Source organism: Mobula hypostoma, chromosome 7 (assembly GCF_963921235.1).
Source record: "Mobula hypostoma chromosome 7, sMobHyp1.1, whole genome shotgun sequence".
NCBI classification, from domain to species: domain Eukaryota; kingdom Metazoa; phylum Chordata; class Chondrichthyes; order Myliobatiformes; family Myliobatidae; genus Mobula; species Mobula hypostoma.
In genome coordinates, this window is record NC_086103.1 from 159,080,600 (window position 1) to 159,106,246 (window position 25,647).

Here is a 25,647-nt window from a genome sequence, read left to right on the forward strand (position 1 = left end):
GACTGCCCAACTAGGGCATTCAGTCAGAGTGCAGGAGATAACAAACTGTGCAAATACAAAAAGGAGAAGTAATAATAATAAACAAATAAGCAATATCTATCGAGAACATGAGATTGAGATTCCTTGAAAGTGAGTCCTTTTCCAAAAGGAGGTTTATTGAGTGATTGAAGCATCACATCATGACAGTGCTATAGTATTTCCACAATTCACATTACTTGCAGTCAATAATTGCAAAATATAAACAGTAATCTCTATTCAAAGCACACTTGAGCCTCTGAGGCATCCACTGATCCCAGAAAACCCCCATTCTACCCATGGATACCATCTGCTCATTCTCCAGGGACACATGGGCCTGGGCTTAATCCTGCAAGAGAGGCAGGTAATCAGCTCAGGCAGAGTGGCCATCTTGGCCAGGTCAGGAGCAATGTGACCAGGAAGATCACTCAACTGACCCATCCACCTCCCCCCTCTGCACTAGGGTTGCTGAAGATCAGGAGCCTGGGCTAAAGTGCAGCCAAAGTTTGAGGAACAGGCCCTTCAGATATTCAAACAGAGACTGTAACCTCTCACGTTCCATATACACATGATACACTCTCTCCCCACACCCACAGAAATGACAGGTTGTTGGGGAGTCTGTAAACCAACAAAAATCTGTTACATGTGTAACACTTTGCACCCCAGTCCCTATATATACTGGGGTATAAAGTTATTTGAGGTGATTCAAGAGGTACTGGAGGGATGGAGTATCCTGTATTGGTCTAATAAAATTAGGCTGATGGGAGTCTAATATTTTAAAGTGCTATTGCTCAGGTGACAACAGCAGTGTAATGCAGTGAGTTTAATGGTTTAATAATAACAATAAGTAGATCATTACCTTCATTCTCTGGTGGATTTGGGGACATTCTAACTAAGTCTAAATAAATGAATGGGGCTTGCACTTCGATGGGGTAATCCATCAGTTGCTCTAGACTAGACGCATTATTTTGAAGTAGTCGCCTTAAAGTTGACATTATTTCTTCAAAGGAGACCTTTCAGCTTCAACAACAAAATCCAGACCTGGTGTTGTCAATGCCCTCCCATCATCTCACGGGAAAAGAACTATGCGTCTCATTGATGTCGGGGCCCCTTTCTATCAGGACAATCAGCTTCAGGTTAAAGTCTACTGGAAGAAAATGGAAGGTATGTGTTACTCACTCTATGATCTATATCTTCAAGATGAAGTACTGTAAAACTGATACATGTTTACTTTCAGGAGATATTGGGAAGGGGGTAAGAGAAACTTGGTATGCTTGCAACTTAGACATTAGTGTTTATCTAATAAAATTTGACTGGTGGAACTTGATACTGATGGTACTTGTTAATGCCTGTATTTTTATTTTTATTCCTATTTTGCTAATGTTCAAACAATATATCTGTGCATTAATGGAACAGGCAGGGTTTCAAAACCTGATATTCTGTTTCCCATTATTGATAAAACTTATGGAGAGCTGAATGCATTTAAAATCTCAAAAAAAGCCGTTTTCTTAAATTGAAGTTTCCAAAAATAAGGAGCATCAAATGTGAAAGATCCTCCCCGTATTATGCCACCCAGCTTGTTGACAAGCTGTACACGTGAGCGAGGGTTTGGGAGACCTGCACGTTGATGGGGATAGATTTGCCGGCTGATGCGGAGCTGCAGGCATCTTCTGCTGGATGAGAATGGGAATTTCCATACACCATCTTCCGCTCCTCCCCTCTCCATCACCGCCCCCCCCCACCCTCCAATCTTCCCCTCCACAATCAGTAGCTGGGTTGAACCCAGCGCACCTGGCCGTGGTGAGCAGACTCGCTCGCTGAGCAGTGAAGCCGGCAGCTCGAACCGCGCTTGCTCACTCTGAATCGAGTCTGTTTCTCTGATGCTCTGCCAAACACTGTTTTTGTTCATTTTTCAACTTCAAAGGTTTGGTTACAAAGAGTTCTCAGGAGCAGAACTCTGCTTTAACTTGGGACACTGATTTTCATGGTACCTGATTGTATTTCCCCTCCCCCAAAGTCCTGTTTAGGATTACTCAGTGTAATATTTAAACATCAGATCTATTAGCTATAATTGGAAGGGGAGAGTTAAATGATGAAATATCTTTATTGTCATTGCATAGTACAATTTGTCATGCACCAATACAGTGAAAATGAGTTTGCAACTCTCGTACTCAATGCTATAAAACAACAAATAAAATAAATAAACAATAAATAAAATCAAGTAACCAGCCAGTACAAGCCATGTCCAGCAGTACACCTAGAAATTAATACTGTTGTCAAACTCTGTCAAACTTTTCCATAAAACATTGGCATGTTATCCTTTACACCTCCTTAACACTTGCTCTTTACAGAATTACAAGTGTAATGTCGATATGACTTGCTGATAAGCACCCTAGCTTTCCACCCGCGAGCTATGGATTTGAATCCTGCAGGAAAGCTTTCCTTGGCACAAAGGCTGGACTTAGAATGAGCTTGGATAGTTTCATTCCAGCTTCAAGCACGGAAACAGCAACAGGTTCTATCTAGAGCCGCACGGTTGTGTAACGGTTAGTGTAACACTATTATAGCGCTAGCTGAGGTTCAGTTCCTGCTGCTGTCTGTAAGAAGCTAGTTTATTCTTCCCGTGACCATATTGGTTTCCTCCGGGTGCTCCAGTTTCTTCCCACAAGACATGCGGTTAATATCACTGAGTTGTGGGCATGCTATGTTGGTGCCCGTAGCGTGGGGAGACTTGCAGGCTGCCCAGAGCAGTTCTCCCTGATTTGATGCAAATGATGCATTTCATTGCATGCTTTGATGTACATGTGACAAATAAAGCTTATCTTTAAAAGATCCTTTATCTTTATCTGACATTCTCAGTCTACAAAATGTACCAAGTCATTTATGTAGATGGAGTCTGACACCAGACTGAATTTCAGAACATGTAATGAAAAGCCTGAGGTGGGTTTTAAAGGGGTAATCCTAAAGGAGTGGAGGAGCATAAATTAAAATATCATTTATAGATAAGGAGGTGAGAAATGACCCAATCCTATCCAATTATAGGCTAGGTGTTCCCACATGAATTATAACAGGTATGGAGCCAAATGTATGTCCGTAGCTCTGATAGGATAGGGCTGTCCTTCTGGCTGTAGTTCATTATGAACACCCTCAAGTCCCAGTAATTATACTTTATAGTTGCCAAACAATTGATACTAGAAAGTACAATCATCACAGTGATATTTGATTCTGCACTTCATGCTCCCTGGAGAACAAATCGATAGTAAATGTTAAAAATTTAAATTATAAATCATAAATAGGAAATAGAAAAGGGTAAGTAAGGTAGTGCAAAAAAACCGAGAGGCAGGTCCGGATATTTGGAGGGTACGGCCCAGATCTGGGTCAGGATCCGTTCAGCAGTCTTATCACAGTTGGAAAGAAGCTGTTCCCAAATCTGGCCATATGAGTCTTCAAGCTCCTGAGCCTTCTCCCGGAGGGAAGAGGGACGAAAAGTATGTTGGCTGGGTTGGTCGTGTCCTTGATTATCCTGGCAGCACTGCTCAACAGCATGCGGTGTAAAGTGAGTCCAAGGACGGAAGGTTGGTTTGTGTGATGTGCTGGGCTGTGTTCACGATCTTCTGCAGCTTCTTCCGGCCTTGGACAGGACAAAGCTATTTATAACAAAGCTAACAGCACATAAAGTATAGAGAGATCACAGGGGCATAATGGGAAATAATAAGGTGACACTGAATAGTAAGGGGTGCTGCTCTGATGCAAGGGACAATAGTTCTCAATGCAGGTTAGGACATTCATTTGTCTGCCGACCAATTCAAATCGAAGGCTGGATGGGATATATTTTATCACAAGGAGTCTGCCAAGTAAGGTTGAAGAACCAAATACCATAATTAACATACGTTATTTGTGGCATTTAAAAAGTCATACAGTAGTTGAAAGAACAGCCAGACTGGCAAATTCCAGAGTATAGAATCTTCATGTGGGATAGGAGATGGGAGGGCAGACTTACAAAAGAAGACCTGGAATTGCAATATTGGTTAAGGAATCTATTACTGTGGTAATGGGGCAGGACATGGGTAGGACTTGGGAACAAAAAAATTGCAATTACTTTGCTGGGGTATAGTACAGATCTCATAATAGTTAGCAGGAGATAAAGGAACATATTATGGACAATTCCCAGAGTTTTATGAATAATAGAATTATAATTACGATTAGTCATATTACTTAGTAATATGATTTATAGAAGTGAATATTTCAACATATTAAGTGGGAATGCTTCATTGTGAAAGGTATAGAAGGGAGTTTTTAAAGAGAGTCCGGGAGAGCTTTAGGAATGACTAGAGAAGGGATTCTGGAGGAACATTGTATCATTTCTTAATGCATGCATTACTGAATGACAATAAAAGAGGACTGCGTGTCCTCATAATCTAATCTAATGATATTAGCATAAATAGTTAAATGGAGGAAGAATCAGTGGGAGAACATTTTGGAGACCATGGCTCTGTACGTGTTAAGGTTGTTGTTGGAGAAGGACAAAGATATATTGGAAATTAGGGTCCAGAACTTGGGGGTGGGGGTGGGGGGAGCTGATGACCTGTCAATATGGACTGGGAGCAGCTTCCTTCAGGAAGTTTATAGGCAACTATTGGGAGGATTCAGAATTAAATTATCTTAGACTGTGGGAGGCATGGGTGGATAGTCAAAGTGTTCTTCCATGGTAGGGGTATCAAAACCAAGAGCACATAGGTTTAAGGTGAGAGAAAACACTTTAAGGAGTATCTAAGGGGTAAGCTTTTTTTACATAGGGAGTGATTGATATCTGGAACATGCTGGCTGAGGAGGTGGTGGAATCAGATATGATCACAATGATTAAGAAGCATTTAGATAGGCACTTAAATGGGGAAGGCATTAAAGAATATGGTTCTAACGCAGGCAAATGGGATTAGTGTAGATGAGCAAAAAGGTTGGCATGGACGTAGCAGTTCAAAGGGCTCAGTATTGTGTTGTGCAGCTTCAACTCTTCTGAAACGTTGCTGCACTCTAGGACTTGATGAAATAATGGAAGTTCAGAGTCAATGTGTTAGTTTAATGATGAAAGGTGAGGTTGACAAGTCTAAGGAACCACAGCTGTCAAGGGACATGGGCAATTGGATAAAGGGTAAGGGTTAAGAAGGCAAATAGGATACATGACAGCATAGAATATAAGAGAAGGCAGGTCAGGGTACAACTGTATGCAACCTTAGTTACACCACAGCTGGAGTACTGATTACACTTCTGGGTGCCACTCCATAGAAATTTAGAGAAACAGTGCAGAATAGGCTGTGCTGGCCCAACGAACTGCTCTGCCCAGCAACCCACCTATTTATCCCTAATCACAGGACAACTTACAATGACCAGTGAACCTACTAACCGGTATGCCTCTGGAATGTGGGAGGGAACTGGAGTGTCCGGAGGAAATCCATGCGCTCACGGGAAGGACGTGCAAACTTCTTAAAGACAGCGTCGAACTCCGATGCCCTAGCTGTATTAACGCCGCTCTACCTCGGTTGCACGACTGCACTGGAGTGGCCACAGGAATTCATGGAAAAGCTGTCTGGGCTGGAGTGTTTCATTAATGAAGGGAGGCTGGATTTGTTTTCTTTGAAGAAGGGAAGGCTGAACCGATTGAAATGTTCAGAATTATGAGGTGCACAGACAGAGTAGGTAATGTGAAACATTTCCTTTTAGTGTAGGTTTAAGTCCAGGAGTGGGGGATTTAGAGAGGATTTATGGAAGAAGTTTTTTTACATAGAGGCTGGTTGAAACCTGGTGCTCACAGCTTTAGTGGATGGTAGAAGCAGGTGAACTTACAATACTTAACAAGTATTTAAATGAAACTAGAAGGCTATGTATTAAGCGGGATTAATGATGTATAGGGTTGGCTGAAAAGTCTGTTTCATGTTGTATGACACGATGGCTCTGTAATTCTGATATGGGCCTCAAAGGAGAAAACAACCCCCTGAAGCAGGGCATAAAGCAATACTGTCTGCAGTTTACTTTCCATTGTACAGTATTTCACTGAAAAGTTTAAGTATACCTGATATATGTTATTTTATAGATTATATAATCTTGAATAAATATTATTGGAAACCTGGAATGGAAAATATTCTATGAAGTGCTTACTCAGAGCCGTCACTGTTGTGACACCTGTATTAGTGGCCCAGCTTGTTCAGACAAATCTGATCGTTTCTGATAACTTTTTAGTTTGTTATCGTCAATTTCAATCATTGTCAGACCATTGATTACTTCTCAGTAACTTAGAAAACTGTGCAGAGTATTCAGATAACAGAGAGTTTTTAACGTAGTAAGTTCTTGAGGCAGGAGAAAGCTTAAGAACATAAAGTGAAAGGGAGTAATTCCAAAGAACAACATAAAATGATAATCCATTTCAAGTTAGATATGGGTCGTAGGGAGGGGAAACTATGCGTGATATCCTTGCCGTTGACGTGTTCACCCAGTATTTATATACAGTAGTTTATTGATGGTCTACCATGTAGTTAGCTGTATTTCAATCCTCTTCTGTGGCAAAAGCATATTGGAATTTTCCATCATTTAGTCACAATTACAGTCACCTGCACCGGAATATCTAATAAACAGTTATATGAGATTAGAACAAATAATTGTCCAGCTGTCATAACAAAAAAATGGGTATGTAATTAACCTCAACATCTCAGCAGTGTTGTAACTGGCTGGCTTATATAATATGGTCTCTCAATATTTCCCATATTATAATATTCAACTCAGCCTTCTTTTAATATGCTGCCATTGTATTCTGTTGTTTATCTTTGATGAGTGGCTGTGTATATTATTTGGAGAACTTATTGCCTTTAATGTTATCTCATCACAATGTTATAAAGCTGGAAGGTACTGGATACTTAATACAGAATCAGAATCAAGTTTACTATCACCGGCATGTGACGTGAAATTTGTTAACTTAGCAGCAGCAGTTCAATGCAATACATAATCTAGCAGAGAGAAAATTTAAAAATAAATAAATAAACAAGTAAATCAATTATGTTTATTGAATAGATTAAAATGCGTCCAAAAACAGTAATACTGTATATTTTTTAAAAAAGAGAGGTAGTGTCCAAAGATTCAATGTCCATTTAGGAATCGGATGGCAGAGGGGAAGAAGCTGTTCCTGAATCACTGAGTGTGTGCCTTCAGGCTTCTATCCACCTACCTGATGGTAACAGTGAGAAAAGGGCATACCCTGGGTGCTGGAGGTCCTTAATAATGGACGCTGCCTTTCGGAAATACTGCTCCCTAAAGGTGTCCTGGGTACTTTGTAGGCTAGTACCCAAGATGGAGCTGACTAAATTTACAACCCTCTGCAGCTTCTTTCAGTCCTGTGCAGTAGTCCCCCACCCCCCCATACCAGACAGTGGTGCAGCCTGTCAGAATGCTTTCCACGGTACATCTATAGAAGTTTTTGAGTGTATTTGTTGATATGACAAATCCCTTCAAACTCCTAATAAAGTATAGCCACTGTCTTGCCTTCTTTATAACTACATTGATATGTTGGGACCAGGTTAGGTCCTCAGAGATCTTGGCACCCAGGAACTTGAAGCTGCTCACTCTCTCCACTTCTGATCCCTCTATGAGGATTGGTATGTGCTCCTTAGTCTTACCCTTCCTGAAGTCCACAATCAGCTCTTTCATCTTACTGACGTTGAGTGCCAGGCTGTTGCTGCGGCACTATTCCACTAGTTGGCATATCTCACTCCTGTACGTCCCCTCATCACTGCCTGAAATTCTACCAACAATGGTTGTATCGTCAGCAAATTTATAGATGGTATTTAGGCTATGCCTAGCCACACAGTCATGTGTATATAGAGAGTAGAGCAGTGGGCTAAGCACACACCCCTGAGGTGCGCCAGTGTTGATCATCAGCGAAGAGGATATGTTATCACTAATCCGCACAGATTGTCTACATCACCATTTCCAAAAAATGTTCAAGCTAAGACTTGTTCCACTTGTCGTCCTATCTCCAAAGAGTTGGGTAGATGTTTTGTATAGACTGGTATTGTGCTAGTGATTTTGGCTCAGTCTGTGGTATGTGTAAGTAGAGCTTGGATCAGCTCTCAACTTCCCTGGGCTGGAGTACCCATTGGTGATCTTTGCCCAGTTCAGATTGATAACTGGTTGCAGAGGACAACAGATTCCTCAGCCTGCAGACATCAAGATCAACCCACCCTTAGAAAGAGATCATCTGGGAATATTACAAATCATTTACCTATCTTTTGAAGCTCAGTCAATAACACGGAAACTTCAATCAATAAAAGACTTAGCACATCAAAAGGTTGTTTATAGCTTTAGAATAAAAGCAATTAGAAGAAAGGAAGTTTTTTTTGCAGGAATTGCCGCAAACAATATTCTGTAGCAAGAGATTAATCTCCTGACTCCCACAGCCCTTCCACCATCTGCAAAACACAAATCAGGAGTGTGATGACATACTTCTCCTTTGTCTGGAGGAGTGCAGCTCCAACAACATTGAAGAGGCTAGAATTCCATCCAAGAAAAAACAGCCTCCTTGACTCACACTTGATCCACAAATTTAAATGTTCATTGACAGTGATGAAATGCTTTCAGAGGTTGGTTATGACTAGACTGAACTCCTGCCTCAGCAAGGACCTAGACCCATTGCAATTTGCCTGTCATCACAATTGGTCAACAGCAGATGCAGTCTTCATGGCTCTTCACACGGCTTTAGACCACCTAGACAACACAAACACCTATGTCAGGATGCTGTCCATCGACTATAGCTCAGCATTTAATACCCTCATTCCCACAATCCTGATTGAGAAGTTGCAGAACCTGGGCCTCTGTATCTCCCTCTGTAATGGGATCCTCAACTTCCTAACCGGAAGACCACAGTCTGTGCGGATTGGTGATAACATATCCTCTTCGCTGACGATCAACACTGGCACACCTCAGGAGTGTGTGCTTAGCCCACTGCTCTACTCTCTGTATACACATGACTGTGTGGCTAGGCACAGCCTAAATACCATCTACAAATTTGGTGACGATACAACCATTGTTGGTAGAATCTCAGGTGGTGATGAGAGGGCATACAGGAGTGAGATATGCCAACTAGTGGAATAGTGCCGCAGCAACAACCTGGCACTCAACGTCAGTAAGACGAAAGAGCTGATTGTGGACTTCAGGAAGGGTGAGACGAAGGAACATATACCAATCCTCATAGAGGGATCAGAAGTGGAGAGAGTGAGCAGTTTCAAGTTCCTGGATGTCAAGATCTCTGAGGATCTAACCTGGTGCCAACATATCGATGTAGTCATAAAGAAGGCAAGACAGAGCCTATACTTTATTAGGAGTTTGAAAACAAATACACTCAAAAACTTCTATAGTTTTACCATGGGGAGCATTCTGACAGGCTGCATCACTGTCTGGCATGGAGGGGCTACTGCACAGGATCGAAAGAAGCTGCAGAAGGTTGAAAATCTAGTCAGCTCCATCTTGGGCACTAGCCTACAAAGTACCCAGGACATCTTTAGGGAGCGGTGTCTCAGAAAGGTAGCGTCCATTATTAAAGACCTCCAGCACCCAGGGCATGCCCTTTTCTCACTGTTACCATCAGGTAGGAGATACAGAAGCCTGAAGGCACACACTCAGTGATTCAGGAACAGCTTCTTCCCTGCTGCCATTGATTCCTAAATGGACTTTGAAGCTTCGGATACTACCTCACTTTTTAAAAAAGTAGTTCTGTCTTCTCACATTTTTAAATAATCTATTCAATATATGTAATTGATTTACTTGTTTATTTATTATTATGTTTTATTTTATTTATTATTATTTTTTCTCTCTCTCTGCTAGACTATGTATTGCATTGAACTGCTGCTGCTAAGTCAACAAATTTCACGTCACATGCCAGTGATAATAAACTTGATTCTAATTCTCTACTACCAGCACACCCTGCAGTGTGTACCGTCTTCAACGCACAACAGCAAGTCTCTAATTCTTCTGCAATAGCACCTCCCTAACATGGTGGCCCTAATGCTTGAGGATAGTGTGTAACTTGGAGAGGAGACAGTAATTGGTGATGATTTGGTCCCTTTTGGTGGAGAGTATGGTGATCACAGAAGACCTGGCAAGTTACTGTGGCATATCTTGTAGGTTCTAACCACGATGCACTGGAGTGAATAATTAGGCAGGTGGAGAGAGTGTTAACACCTAGCTTTCATGGTTTGTCCTAGCTGGTGCTGATTAGCTCCAAAAATACTTCAGGGAATTGAGTTTGACCTTGCACGACTTGATCCTGGCTAGTGCGGAGGTTCTTGAATATTGTTGGAGCTGCACACATTCTGAAAAAGATAATGTATTCCTCAGCCTCCTACGTTGTAAAAGTTGGGAGTGCATGAAGTGTTTACTTGCCGCTGAATACCAAAACTTTAACTTATTCTACCTTATGTTGGTACTGCATTTGGAAAGCACCTGGTGCATACCCTTCAAACATTTTTGTTTATGAATTTGAACCACCATAGCGTTCAAGTGTCAATTGTTACAAGAGTGTTACAAAATAATGGAAGACTGTGTATTGTTCACAGAATCCATGGCTATAGTTTTAATGACTGTTCTGATGAAGGGTCTCAGCCCAAAATATCATGTCTGTTTATTAGAACATAGAACATAAAACATTACATCACAGTATGGGCCCTTTGGCCCACAATGTTGTGTCATTCTTTTAATCTACTCTAATTTAGGTTAGAATCGGAATTTGCTTCAACCCTGACCATTTCTATCTGATATTGGCCCTTGATGCTGAAAGGGCAACAATGAGGCTGTTCGACTTCAATTCAACAATTCTATATTCCTACCTGACCTCTTAAGGCTCAGGAAACTGGGCAGTTACAAAGAGGCAAGGAGGAATGATCTCCCACTGATCAAGAATAATATTCACACACCCAACCAGTAAATATATTCGCTCTTCCACCGTTGACCATCAGATAGAACAGCACCATAAGTAGGTAGCCTTCTGACCTCCCTTTGACCTCTATGACAATATGACGGCTACCTTTAAGGTCCAGCAGTGTCTGTATGTTCAGTAGTGTGCAGTTGTGTCATCTCAAGGTATCTCACCCAATTCCATATAGAAACATAGAAAACCTACAGCACAATGCAGGCCCTTCAGCCCTCAAAGCTGTGCGGAACATGTCCTTACCTTAGAAATTACCTAGGGTTACCCATATCAGTCTATTTTTCTGAGCTCCATGTACCTGTCTAGGAGTCTCTTGAAAGACCCCATCGTATCTGCCTCTACCACCGTGGCCGGCAGCCCATTCCACGCACTCACCACTCTCTGCATAAAAAAACTTGCCCCTGACATCTCCTCTGTACCTGCTTCCAAGCACCTTAATGACTTGTACCATCATCAGTTTGCTCCTAATCTGCTGCCATCGTCAATAACACCCGCTGATCTTCATCTGACCACCGCCACCATAAGATAGCTCCCCACTTAATCATCGTCTATGCAATAGGTGCCCAACCCCATCTGAACCGGCACCTTGACCATGCAAAGGACCAACTCTGCGACTGAGAACTCCCATTTGACCATTTACCCCATGGTTCAGTCCCTACTTCATATCAGCATTCCTCATTCCCCCACCGCTACTCCAACATCTTCTGGATATAGAACACTCTGCAGTTTCTCACCTCTTTTCCACTCGGCCTAAGCACAGGATCTCTTATTCTCATTCATTCCTTCCTCCCTCATACTTGCCTAAGATTCATATCTGGGGAGGCTATAGCCTTTCAAGCAGGGTACACGTGACAGGGAACCTAATGGAAAATAAAATAAACCAATCCCTGAAAGATATTTGGGATGCCTTTTCCAACACATTCAGTCCCAACTCTGGATGTCTCCAATACATATCTCTTTCTTCTTTTAAACACTCTCCGTCAGCAAGCCATCTACACTAAATTCTCCACACACGGCTCAGAGTCAAACTCTATATGATAACCCTTTTATGAAGCCTTTGAGATGTCTTCCAGTGATATTGACTGTACTGCTGTTGCTGCAAAAAAAAATCATGACATATGCGAGTGATGATAAACCTGATTCTGATATGGGTTTCTATTGTGGACTGAGAGCGGGAAGGAGGCAGGGAGAAAGGAATCAAGGTTGGGAAAATGAGAAGGGAGAGGGGAGGGAGTGAGAAGCACCAGAGAGATTCTGTATTGATCAATAAACAAATTGCTTGGAACCAAATGACCTTGCCCGGTATCTCAGGACCGGATGTGTCTGCATCTGCACCACATTCCTCCCGTCCCTGGCACTCATTCTCTGCTACCTGTCACACACTGCTCCCAGGGGTGTTCAACCTTGCCATTCCCAACATCCTTTGCTCTTGCCAGATTCACATTGGTAAATCGATAGTTATAGATATCGTTAACCAAAGTTGCTTTCCACATTTTGCAATGAACACACTTCAAAATATCAAATGCAAAGCATCTTAATATTAAGATGAATGGTTGGTGCATTCCTCCCAGGATGGTCCAGGTTTCCTGTGCAGTGCTATTCAGTTTTAGGACACCATATCCCTGCAATGACTCCAGTAAAACGTATTGTTAACTTCCATATAACCATTAATCCAAATCATTGGGCAGAATCAAATGTGATCTTTGAGCACATTAAGGTTATTATTAGTAATCTTCAGCCGTCTTTATGCCAATAATGAGTCCAAATGGCCACAGGTGAAATATTCTGAACAAGTCTGCAATATTTATCTTCATGCTTTCAGTGCAATTATGACAAAATGATCTTGAGATAGAGGAATAGATTTGTTTGCAGTTGTTCCAAACAAAGAGAATTGTCCAAATATTTGGCAACACCAGAGCAATTATATCCTTGAACTTTCCTGACACATCTAATTAAAATATGCTTGGCATTACTAAGTGCAATGTGAATTCTGTCAAGAGTATTGGCTGATGATAATATGTGAATTACATTGTCCCTAGATCCTGGTGGCATTGCAGAGCGATACCTCGTCCAATGGATGCCAGAGTCTTGCAAGCACAACGAGACAAAGATTTCCAGAAAAGTCATAGCCCATGTATGTTCCAATGTTTCTGACTTCCATTTTTTGCAATTTGATCCTGTGAACTTAATTAAAGAGCTTCTGTGACAGTAATACCATCAATCAGAATTTAGTTGATTGTTCTGTTGACTGATTTTTTTTCTCTTTTGCTGCTTAAAGCATTGACTTGCTGACAGGTACCTGGAATCCTTCATGAGCTCATCACAGTTATCATGCAGTCACCCTGGTATAACGCAGAGAAGGGGGCAGGGGGGTCCGATTTAATTCCTTGAGCTGTTTCAGATATGGTATCATAACAAAACGTTGACTATTTCTTAAAAGCAGATGGATTGCTGTCAGGTTATAAATATTGTAATGGAGTAAAAGAGATTTTAAAAAAGTTTGATACTACTGTACTTAACTCACAGAATGTCAAAAGAAAGCAATACAATTTCTTAAGACAGAAGCTTTATGGATTTATGAAAAAAAACTCAAATTCTTTACCGTTGTTAAAATCCTTTAAGATTCAATTATGGTCCATCTCATAGAAATAATTACAAGGCAAATTCAATTTGTTAAATTTCATGCTATCTTTTTCCATAGGAAAACTATGTAATTCTCCCAGGACTGATTTTCTCATGCAAATATAAAGTTATGGTCCAACCAGTGATGGCCAGGGGCCAGGGGAAAGCGGAAGCGGTGATCTTCACAACACCATCATGCTCATCTCTTCGAGGAAAAGGTCCAAAACATAGCAGTTGTCCCAGTGATGGGGGTGAGTACAGCCACATGGAGGGAATTATACTCTTTAATTAAGCATGCTATTCTATTTGCAAGAATGTTTCAGTGGCACGTATGTGACAAGTAGACGTAAGTCATCCCAAAGACTGTGCAGTATAAAACGTAGACTTCAAGTAGAAAGTTATGAATTTGAATGCTTATGGGAATAATTGCTAGCCTTCTTCGGTAATAATAGAGCCATTTCTAGTTAGCATAAATTCCTGAATTTAAGAAATTCCTGAACCTTTGAGCTTCCTGTTCCCTGACCTTAGTTTATATGAAATGGTTTTGTTGAAGACAGTTGACAGAGAAATTGGGCTAAGACTTAGCAAAGTATGGGGAAAAGTAAATTGGCAGCATTGTCTGATTTACTTTTTTAATTGACATCAACACAGCATTGCTTTGCTAAGTTTAGAATTTATAGAACCTCAGACAACTTCTAGCTGAGTTATGTGGTAGCGTCACAGAGATAAAAGTACCTGAGAAAGCAGGCTTACGGCAAAAATGACGTGAAAAATGGATATATAGGTTTCATAAAAAGTATGGAACGTTTCAATACATCACCATTGTCTCTTGAGTCAGACAATTGATTTAAGCCCCACTCTTGTCAGGTAATACTGTGGGATTACTGCAGTGTTGGTGATGGTGACTGTCAGATAAAATATTTAACCTAAATCTCATCTCTTCTCTTACTGGACATATGAGATTCCAAAACACTCTTTGATGAATTGTTCCTGATAATACGGAACAAAATTTATCATTCAATTAGCACAATAAAATGGGAGAGAAATCGATCAACCATGAGGAAATGGTGGAGGATGCTCGATGGGCTAAATGGCCTAATTCTGCTGCTATATCATATGGTCTATTAAAATTTAATAAAACCATTTTGCATCATTAGTTTTCACAAATTGATAGACATAGTCTCAACAGTGGCCATAGAACAAATATAAGTTAGAGTCATACAACATGGAATCAGGTCCTTCAAACCATCATATCTATGTTAACTATCAAGAATCCCATCTGTACCAATCCTAATTGCCCATGCTTGGGCCATAGCTTTTTCTAACTTGGTGATGCAAATATTGAATTGATACTTGTTACCTGTTGTGAGGGTAGGCTCCCTCCACCATCCACTCGGGTAGTATGTTCCAGGTTGATTTTTAGCTGTGAGACTGAGATATCCTGAGGGTGCGGGGGCCAGCTTACTGGAAGATGGAGGGGAGGGATGGGAGGGATGGGAGGGGGTAGTTGTGTCATCAATCAATTAAGAAATGAGGATGGGTTAGAAGTATTTTATAAATTTCCTTAAAATAAATAAGATCCATTAAAAACAAGAGAAAATCTGCAGATGCTGGGAATCTGAGCAACACACACCTGTGTCCTGCTGAAGGATTTTGGCCCTAAATGTCGACTGTACTCTTTTCCATAGATACTGCCTGGCCTGCTGAGTTCCTCCAGCATTTTGTTTATGAAGATCCATTAAACATTGAAAATCTGTTCTGAACTTTACAAATGAAATTTTGCTCAACAAGAAATAAGACTGATATATAACAATTTCCCCAAGGATTTTTTTTCTCTACTACAAATACTATCTGTAGCAAATTTTCCTTAATTTGTAGACCGTAGCACAAGGTTATGTGGGATTTAGTAATGTTTCACTTTGAAGGCCCATGTGCAACTCAGGCTTCATTAAAGTCTCATTCTGATGCCTCTCTGTGCATATCATCTGGAACTAGCAGGAGATGTACTTCTGGTGGAAATTTTCAGTCTCAATAAAAACTGGTATTTGAAACAGCAAACACAGTAGAAACTAACAACTGGTAGAACCTTGATTCATGCAGGCCTGTGCAGATTATTGCAGCAGATCCTTCCTGAACCTTATTCATAATGGATGATGCAATTGGTTTGTTGGGACCTTTCCTCTGCATACTGCAGTTTTCCATCTTGTAATCTATATATACATAGTAACTGATAATAAATAAAAAGATGTTTGTTATCATAGTAAACCTATCTCAGAGCATGACTAAGGATAGTATAGACACTACTTGTCATTCTTAAGTCACAGGCATGGTTGAAGGAGAAATTGTTTCAAAAATAATGTTGATGGTGTGTTGCGTGATGTCAATATTAATCTTGTACTGACATGCATCCTGTCTATATTGGCGGTTGGAAAACTATATCACTCAAACTATTCTCCTTCCTCCTACTGGGAGAATATTAATATTTAATCTGCTTTCACCACCATTTCACAAGGTACATTCCAGAGCACAGCAAATTGCTGCACAAATATTTATTTCTAAATCTTCCACTAGCGGAATTTCTGCCAATCATCTTAACTCTGCTTATTGACCCTCATTCTAATGGAAACAGATTCTATTTCAAAGTCCTATTGAATTCTGAACAGCTTCATCAATTCTGCTCAACATTCACTGAGAATAATTAGAATAATCATGGTCTCTCCATACAATGGAGTTTTTCAGCTATTCCTGATACTTCTGCTCTATTTTTGCAGTGTTATTTAATTCAGTTTTTATATAGTTCTTAACTGTAATTTATAGTTTTGAATATTGCTGCCGCAAAACAAATTTCAAGGCATACGTCAGTAATATTAATCCTGATTCTGATTCTGCTCTGCATTTTATTCAAGGCCTTGACAACCTTCTTACATCATGGTAACTAGAACTGGATATGAGCTGATACTTAACGTATTTACTCTATTATTAAGCTCCACGTCTATTATTAAAGCTGGGTGTTGAATTCTCTTTTTAGTACAGTGTATGAATTTATACTAAACACAGACTCTTTCATTGTCGTAGGTTTTGTTAGCTCCTGGTTGTTTGCCAACTTTATGATTAGGTTTCAGTTTTCGATGCAATATTATTAGCCAGAGGATCTTTTAATATTGATGGCAATATTCTTCATTTCAAATCCTAGTTAATTTGTAGCTCCAGAAACAATTCAACATTGTCCAATTTACATATTTCTCCAATGAAAATGATCCAGGAAAAACATACAATAACAATTGGAGAACTTGTTCTAAAATGGACTGTTTGGTCAATATGGATATCTGCCAACCCTAATTGTGGGTAATATTAAGTAGCACACAACACACACACAATGCTCTGTTTCCTATATACAGACACCCCACCCTGCAAAAACTCATTTCAGGAGGTAGCACCATCAATTTGCGGGAGACTTCTGGGAGAGGTGGGATGTGTGCAATAGAGTAGCTCCTTAGCAGCTGGCCAGCTAGTTTAAATAATGTTAGCTATGCTAGTGAATGAATGACACCTGTTAAACTCACCTCAACATGTCTTGTACAGTCTTAACCCACCATGGGCAATAGAAAAGTCACTGTTGCAAACAGTGCAGTGAGTAACACTGTCATTATTTTGACCCCTGTTAGGTAGGGGTACACTTTAGTGTAGTCAGGGGTGACATAATTTTTATATATTTTTTGGAACACTCTGCCATGGCGCGTGCTCTCTCTCTCTCGTGGTCGCTCATGCGCTCTCAAGCGCTCTCGCTCTCTCTCGCTTGCTTTCTTGCTCTCATTTGCTTTCGCTCGCGTGCTCTTGCTTTCGCTCTCACTTGCGCTCTTGCTTGCTTTCTCACTCGCTCGCTTGTGCTGGCTCTCTCGCGCGTGCGTGCTCTCTCTCGTGGTTGCTCTTGCTTTCTCTCGCTTGCTCTCAAAAAATTGATTTCCATGATATTGTATATAATTTGCGGGCATCACGGAGCCACTATTAATATGCGAGAGACTCCCGGAACTTCCGCGAGAGGTGGGATGTCTGTGTATATTGGGTTATCTTTCAGAAATAAGTTCTGCTAAACCATAGATTATTTGTTTAGGTGCCTTCACTCTTTCTTTTCTTCTTTGTTTTACATCCCAGATGTAATACAATTATGGATTGTTCTTTACACTAGCAAAATATCAGTACTGTCTTACTGTGCCTGAATTGTAATATAAGAATCCCAATTAGGATTTATCAGAGTTTACAGAAAAGTGTCAGCCATCAGATATATTACCATAAGTGACATAGACATAATTTGGAAAAGAACTGTTAGAGATATGAGCACTCAAGTTTGACATTTTGTGAACTATGTTCCTCTTTTGCAGTGACAACCATTCCCAAAGTACTTGTCAAACCTGAGAATCTGTCAGCATCGTTCATAATTCATGCAGGAAACATTACAGGTCACTTCCACTGGAGGATATCTAAAATACAGCTTCATCAGCCTGTAACAGGATTTCAGGTTACCTGGGCAGAAGTGACTACAGAAAGTCGTCATAACAGCTTGCCGAACAGCATTATTTCCCAGTCTCAGATATTGCCACCGGTAAGTCAGTGATTGCAATTATGTTCACTCATGTATGTTCTAAACATGGAGCTGGGCCATCTTAATACTGGTTAGCATTTAGGGCTTGTGCTATGTTTCTATGACTTTGTGTGTGTGGGTGTGTGATGTACTTGTGAGGGAGGTGAGCAGGTTGGGTTCGGGGACACATACATACCAGGCAAAAGCATGCTATAGTCTGGCATTAAATGTAAAGAACATGGTGCAGAGGGAAGGTCCTTAGAACTATACTGCTCTTGAGAATTCAGATATGGACCACAGCTGGGATGCTTTCATAGAAACTGTGGGTATATAATCCGGCTTTCCTGACTAACTGCAGTAAATGATAAGGAGCATGAAGGAGTCCGTCTTCGTGCTCTAGCAGGAAGATGAGCAGAGCCTGGAGACCATAACCTGGAGGTTGTAAAGGCTTTGGAACAATTCAGTGGCAATGCCTCTGCACAGAGCCCACTGAACTTCTGGTAAGATGGTGACATGCTTGGACGCAGCTGCCACTAAGGAGCCGACCAAAGTCGTTAGTGTCTTTTCTTAAACATCTTTTTTATGATTGCGAGATACTGTTGGATGTTAAGAACTTTGAGTAGGGCAGGTCTACCCTGCCAGTGAGTTGCTTGTTGGTGGAGGAGCAAGAGAGCTGGACCGTGCTGCTGCCTTCTGCAGTAAGGCTTCGAAGTCAGTGTGCGGTCTGAGAGCAAGTGATTGTCTTAGTTGTGTTTCTTACGATCACAAGATCCTGTTGGATATTGGTAATGTGGAATGTTGCAACCACTTCACTGGTTTATTGGCTGGATTGATGGCGGGAGAGCTGCATGGCAATTGTACTAGGCCTACATTTAATGAGACTAGGCCTCATGCTGCAGTGTTGCCTGTTGCAGCCATCCAGGAGAGGTGATGCCAGAGCTGGTGTGGTGTGGCATTCATATTGGCATCAGTGCTGCCTTCCAGTTTTTGTTTGGTGGAGGACAAGCTGGATTATGTTTGTACACAGACTGCTGCGGCCTTGTTCTTCTTCACAACATCCATGGACTCAGGGATTTGGGCTACATTATGTTTTTGTCTGTGACTGTATGTTTACTGTTAACTTATGTGCTGGATTTGCCTTGTGCTGGTGTGACTGTTGGCATTGTGTTTCACACCTTGGTCCCAGAGGAACATTTGGCTGTACTCATGGATCTTCACGTATGGTTGAATGACAATTAAACTTGAACTTGGTGCAGGTGACAGCTACTGTGAAGACACACAAATGTCATGAGAAGTCTTTTTTGATTCTCCAAGGTCTCACTTTGATCCAGCTAAAGCTCTTAACCCTGCCCTGTGGTGGCAACCAAAGTTTCCTCAGGACAATTACACCAGGCAGCAACCCAATGCCCTCATTGAGCAGGCAGGTGCCATTCGAAAGCAGGCTACTGCTTCCCTTGGAACATAAATAGCTTGCAGTTCTCCAGGAACAAAGTAATACTGCATGTCATCTCAGACTGCTCCTTCATTTGGCCGGGCCATCTAAGGGAAACTAGCCTATTTAGGGGAAATATCTGTTGTGGCCATCAAGCCATCTGTGCAGATCCAGAAGTAAAATGTTGCACAAGATTGCAGCCAGCAAGTGTCAATATACATCCAGAGCATAGAGACTCTTCTACTGGATTCTAAAACTGTACCTTAATGGAAGATCATGACATTAAATGCATTTTTATAATGAAATATTTTCAATATATTATCATAGATTCAATGTAGTCTCATTTTAGGTAGAACTTGTACACCTGCAGAGACAAGTCACACAGCTGATGTGGCAGCTGCTGGCATCAGTGATTCTCTACTGTAAAAGTTACAAATATGCTTAAACTGAAACCTTATCACAACTGAGCATAAATTTCCCCTCTAAAATGTGAATGGTTGTCATGGGATTGTGAAATATTGGATTTATGCCAAAGTTGCCGCGTTATTCTGGCAATGACTGCTTCTGACCAATAATGCGATGTTGAGAACTATTTCACAATTTCATCCCCTATTTGTTTTGCCACTAAGAAATTCGTTATTTCCACCTCTGGAAAAGGGTCTCCGAAGTGAGGTAGTAAAACGATAAGCTGATCACAAGAACAATAAGGAAAGTGTGATACCACATTGATCTGATCCCAATGCAAACTGAGAGAAATATGATGTTTTAATCTCTGATGCATTATCAGATGTGCAGCATGGCTGAAAATGAACCCCAACTGAAATCTCACAAGGATTCCTTATTGTTGAGTGATTTGAGTTTTATTGGCTTAAAATGATAGTACCTCAATGCATCTCCCTCTCCAGTGAATGATCAACATATGTTTATTCTTTGCTGTTTTGGCTACAATACTAACCAACAGCAGTCCCGAGGGCTCAAGATCTCCATGCTTAGAATATGCAGGCTTCTATGTTTCCATTTTAATTCTACCTCCCAATCCCATTCTGACCTATCTTCCAAACATTCTCCCCATCTTTTTTTCCATTCCATATTCTAGCTCCCCTATTACCCCTTTTCTTTTCCTCACCTTCCCATCACCTTCTTCTGGTGCCCCTCCTCCTTTCCTTCTTTGGTCCACTGTCCTCTCCTATCAGATTCCTTCTTCCTTAGCTCTTTACTCCTCCACCTCCCGGCTTGGCACTTCATCTCCTCTTCCTCCCCTGCCCACCTACCTTGCCCCTCACCTGGTTTCACCTATCACCTGCCAGCTTGTACTTACCTCACTTTCTTATTCTGGCTTCTGCCCGCTTTCCTTTCAAGTCCAAGCTTGGCCTAAAATGTCAGCTGTTTATTCCTCACCATTGATGCTACGTGACCTGGTGAGCTCCCCCCAGTATTTTGTGTGTGTTGTTCTGGATTTCCAGAATCTGCAGAATCTTGTGTTTCCATTGTTTGAGCAAGGTGACACTCATTTAAAAAAGAGGGATTTGTTAACAACTCACTTGAAGTTGATCCTTGTGGCTCATTGGGTGACATTTTCATCATTTCTATAGCATTTCACTGTTTTTTAAGAGGCCAAGTTGCTAGCTTGACGCTCAACCCAGCATGGATGGAAAGTGTTCAACAGGCTGGCTGGATTCAAATTCAGGACCACTTGCTTCAAAGTCCAGTGCTGATGCCATTACACCACCAGCGGGCCAACAAGCACTTACATTATAAGATAATGGAGTCATTCAGGTGTGTGTAATATAGCAGAGAGATGGACTTGCAAATCATGATGTGAAGAGATTTTATACATTTCCTGGGATCCCCAGCTGATTATTAGTGTATTCTGCTGCTGTTGAATATTGTAGTGTAGAGAAGATCATTATGTTTGTATTGGGTATCACGGTCCTAGTGCAGCATTTTCCCTCTACTATATCCATTACCTGCCTCCTCCATTTACCTGAGAGACAAAGCTGTGGATGCTAAGCTGAGGAGACCACCTTACTCTGCTGTTGTTCTTGTTCCGGAACTTCTGCATGCTCTGCGATATGACCCCTACGCACTGGGTTTCTCTCTCCTCATTCCGGTGGCACTGGTTGCTGCTTTGATTGGCGAGGTCATGTGGCATGCAGTCGACAACATCGGTGGATGTGCTTTGAGTACCTGCAAGACTTTCCCGCTTTCCTAATGCAGTCAAAACACCTCATGATTGAGGCACCACATTTGTTTTCAGGACGAAGGGTCTCGGCCTGAAACGTCGACTGCACCTCTTCCTACAGATGCTGCCTGGCCTGCTGCGTTCACCAGCAACTTTGATGTGTGTTGCTTGAATTTCCAGCATCTGCAGAATTCCTGTTGTTTCCTGTCATATATAGATCTGGATTATTAGTGGGGTCTCTTTATTTATCTTATTTACTTATTTCGAGATACTGCCTGGTTGCAAGCCTCTCTCACCCAACAAGCCAATGCCTCCCAATTACACCCATGTGACCATTTAACCTACTAACCCGTATTTTTTTGGAATGTGCGAGGTAACTGGAGCGTCTGAAGGAAACTCATGCGGTCATGAGGAAAACATGCAAGCTCCTTACAGACAGCGGCAGGAACTGACGCAGGGTTGCTGACGATGCAAAGCATTATGTTAATCGCTGCATTATCCTGCACTTCTGGATGCATGGATGCAGTCATGGCAAACCAGTAATCCCTGAAAATCCCAGGACCCATGGTACCACCAGTTCCCCACTGAAATTTAAAGTAAATAAGGTCAGTTCTTTGGGAACACTGTGCCTAGGCCTGATGCAGCTGACAGCAGTCAATTGGGGAATGCAGCGAGAGACTTGTTGCAACTTGGAAAGATCCTGTGGGTGTCGAAAGTCAATATGGCCTTGAGTGCGACAGAGAGAACTGTCTGAGCATGAGGGCTTTGCTCAGGACATCTGCCATCTTTTATTGTAAAACTGGTGATCATGTGAATTTTTAGTTAATCCACACTGTCAATCTGTCACTACCTTTAAAGGAGACCAGCTTCTACCTTGGGAATAGGAGAACTTTGACTTTATATAATAGTTCTAGAAGAGAAGTGAGCTTCTGCTCCAGAGCTATGAATTCAGATCCCCACAGGTCAATTCATATTCAGTGAATGAAATTAATGCTGAATTAAAAGCTCTCACTAATGGTGACTGGGCTGAAAAAAGGGTCTACCTGGATCAAAAATGCCCTTTTGGGAAATCTGTAGTTTGTGTTTATTCAGTCTGGCCACATGATGACCTCAACTCCAGAGTATATAACACTTAACTATTCTTTGAAATGGCCAAGCAACGCTTTCAAAGCAACACACACAAACTGATGAAGGGTCTCAGCCTGAAACATTGACTGTTTATTCTTTTACATAGATGCTGCCTAGCCTGCTGAATTCCTCCAGCATTTTGTGTGTGTTGCTTTGGATTTCCAGCAGCTGCAGATTTTGTCACGTTTGTGAAGCAACACATTCAGTTCAAAAGCACTTTGGATGGAAAATCACTGTTGGCCTGGTCAGCAATGCTCAGATTTCTCAAATGAAAAAAAAATTAAATACGGATCCTGATTTTGATAATACTGTGTTTTTCTTCCTCAGGACCACCATTCACTGATTGTGCCCAATCTGAGGCCATCAACCTGTTATAGGCTGGAAGTTCAACTATTGACTACAGCTGGAGAGGGACCAGCAGCTGTCAAAGCATTTCAGACACCTAGCTTATCTTCGTCACTTCCGCACAGTAAGCTTCAGTATCTCCGCCACCCTAGCTGTAGTACAGTTCCACGCCGCGTATTTCAATCTGGTCTAAACTTGGAACACAAAAGGAAACTAATGCTTAAATTGTAAGATGCAGGATTGACCTTAATAACAATAATATTTATTGTTAAATTACTTCGTGCTTATTGCTGTCCGACCACTTTGTTTCTGATGTCTTCCTTATTGACCTTGAACCCTGTCACTGGTGAAGTGTTAAAGTGGCTTTGAAACCCTTTCTGTACCATGGTTGTTTATGCATGCCCATCTCTTATCTGCTTTACTTTAGGCTCCAGGCTGAGACATCATCATCAACAGAAGCCAGTATCAGTAAAACACTGAAACAATTATAATTACATTATGGAGGTTGTTTAAGGACTATTGATGTGAAACAATTAAAAAAAAGACTCATCTCCCTGTCTGAATAGAGAAAAGAACAGAAGAATGTCTCCCTCCAACACATCTTTTAAAATTTGATTATCAAACCAGTGCCATAAAAAGTTATATACTTCAATGATATCATCCCTGTATTGTGTCTTTGGAGGATGGCTTTGAAATTGTGCTATTTATTAACCTGTTTTGTTGAATGTGCTGATCCTGATATAATGCGATATTTACATTTTTTTCCTGTGGATACCTGTACTCGGCAGACTGCCAGGAAAATATGTCTGAAACCTGCATATTTTAACTGGGAGTGAGAATTGTGTCAGTTTATTAATCTATTGCATGTAATAAAGTTATTAAATTATAATGTAAATGAACCTTATCAGATGTTGGCAAAGTACGGTTGCATGGTAGACCTGTCAGTGTCGCATATAGGCATGATCTGTATGTCTATGTTACCTCCACTGAATATATTAACATGATGCAGTTTACAAAATAATTAACAAAGTCTATATGTACAAATTATTTACTTTTTAATATTGGAATGATAATGTAGTATGGAAATATTGGTACTGTTTTGTCCATTGGTAAATTGGCTGTAGAAATCACTTTCCACATTGCAGTCATTTTTAGATCAATATTTATTACTGTATACACCATTTTGTTTGGTCTGTTTTGTGCAGCTTTGTCATATTTGGGATAACAAACCTCTTGTAAAGACATTTTGTAAAAATGGAATTTGTAAATAGAGTTTGTTGTAAGTTACATTACCCGATATTTTCCTGTTAGACTTTGTACATATTGTTGACGTATTAAAGAGCTCCCCTAAACATGTACATGGAGAAAATGTCTGCAGATGGAATTCTTTTTAAACTTTCCAACATGTACTTATATATCAGATTAATTCAATTATAATTCCATTCAAAATCCTTTGTACATTAATATCTTACAGATGTGTTTTGAGCTTCTTGGCAAGGTTACTGTGTCTGTTAACGAGAGGATGGAACAGAGCTTTGGCTGGGCTTTAGAGGAGGTAGATGAATCTGAGATGATGAGTGGTAGCGTAGTAGTTAAATGATTGGACTAATCCAGAAGCCTGGACCGGTGAACCAGAATTCTGGGCTCTTGGGTCAGAAGGGCCTGTTACTATGCTATATCTCTAAATAAAATGTCTAGTTTCAAGACCCATTATAACTCAAGGGAATTTAAACGCAGTGAATGAGATAATCTGTAGTTTTACACAGCAAAAGGAGTGACCAGGAAACCACATAGTTGATTTCCACAGAGGGAAATATGACTCTCCTGCTTGATCTTCTCAGTTGTATTTTTAAAAATTTATTTAGAGACGCGGCATGGAACAGGCTCTTCCATCCAAAAAGCCGCAGCACCCAACAACGTACCTCTTTAACATTAGCCTAATCAAGACAACTTACAATGACCGGTTATTACTCCTGTTGGACTGTGGGAGGAAACCAGAGTACCCAGAGAAATCCCTGGGGGTCACAGGGAGAACGTAAAAACCCCTCACAGGCGGCGCCAGAATTGAACTCTGAACTCTGAACACCTTGAGCTGTAATAGCATCGCACTAACCGTTACACTACAGTGGCGCTCTTGGTTTTGTGGTTTCAGTAGCACAGCATTGTGTTCGCCTTTTAACTGCCTGTTGAAGTTATCTAGCAACACATTTACGATCTAACAATGATGAAGAATAAGTACTGACTTTTCCAGTAACAAACACTCTTCTAAGTCATTAAAAACAACACACCCCCTCCTCTGGACAGCTTCGACTGGGATATCTGGAGGCACAGTTCTTTGTATCCAGGATTTGGTCTTTTTAAGTGCAGCATGGCTATGG

General features: G+C 41.0%; 1 protein-coding gene across 2 annotated transcripts in view; it reads left to right on the forward strand.

Annotated features, from left to right (window-relative positions):
- LOC134349062 (anosmin-1) overlaps window positions 1-24,633 on the forward strand; it is a 208,571-nt gene extending 183,938 nt beyond the window's left edge. The window contains exons 9-14 of one of the 2 annotated variants that reach the window (XM_063052918.1): window positions 1,024-1,179; window positions 13,021-13,115; window positions 13,683-13,854; window positions 17,983-18,203; window positions 23,252-23,393; window positions 23,697-24,633. In XM_063052918.1, coding sequence (XP_062908988.1) covers window positions 1,024-1,179; window positions 13,021-13,115; window positions 13,683-13,854; window positions 17,983-18,203; window positions 23,252-23,393; window positions 23,697-23,749 — 839 coding nt within the window. In that variant the 3' untranslated portion in view covers window positions 23,750-24,633. The other variant, XM_063052917.1, reaches the window with a different exon arrangement.
- The last annotated feature ends 1,014 nt before the right edge of the window (window positions 24,634-25,647 follow it).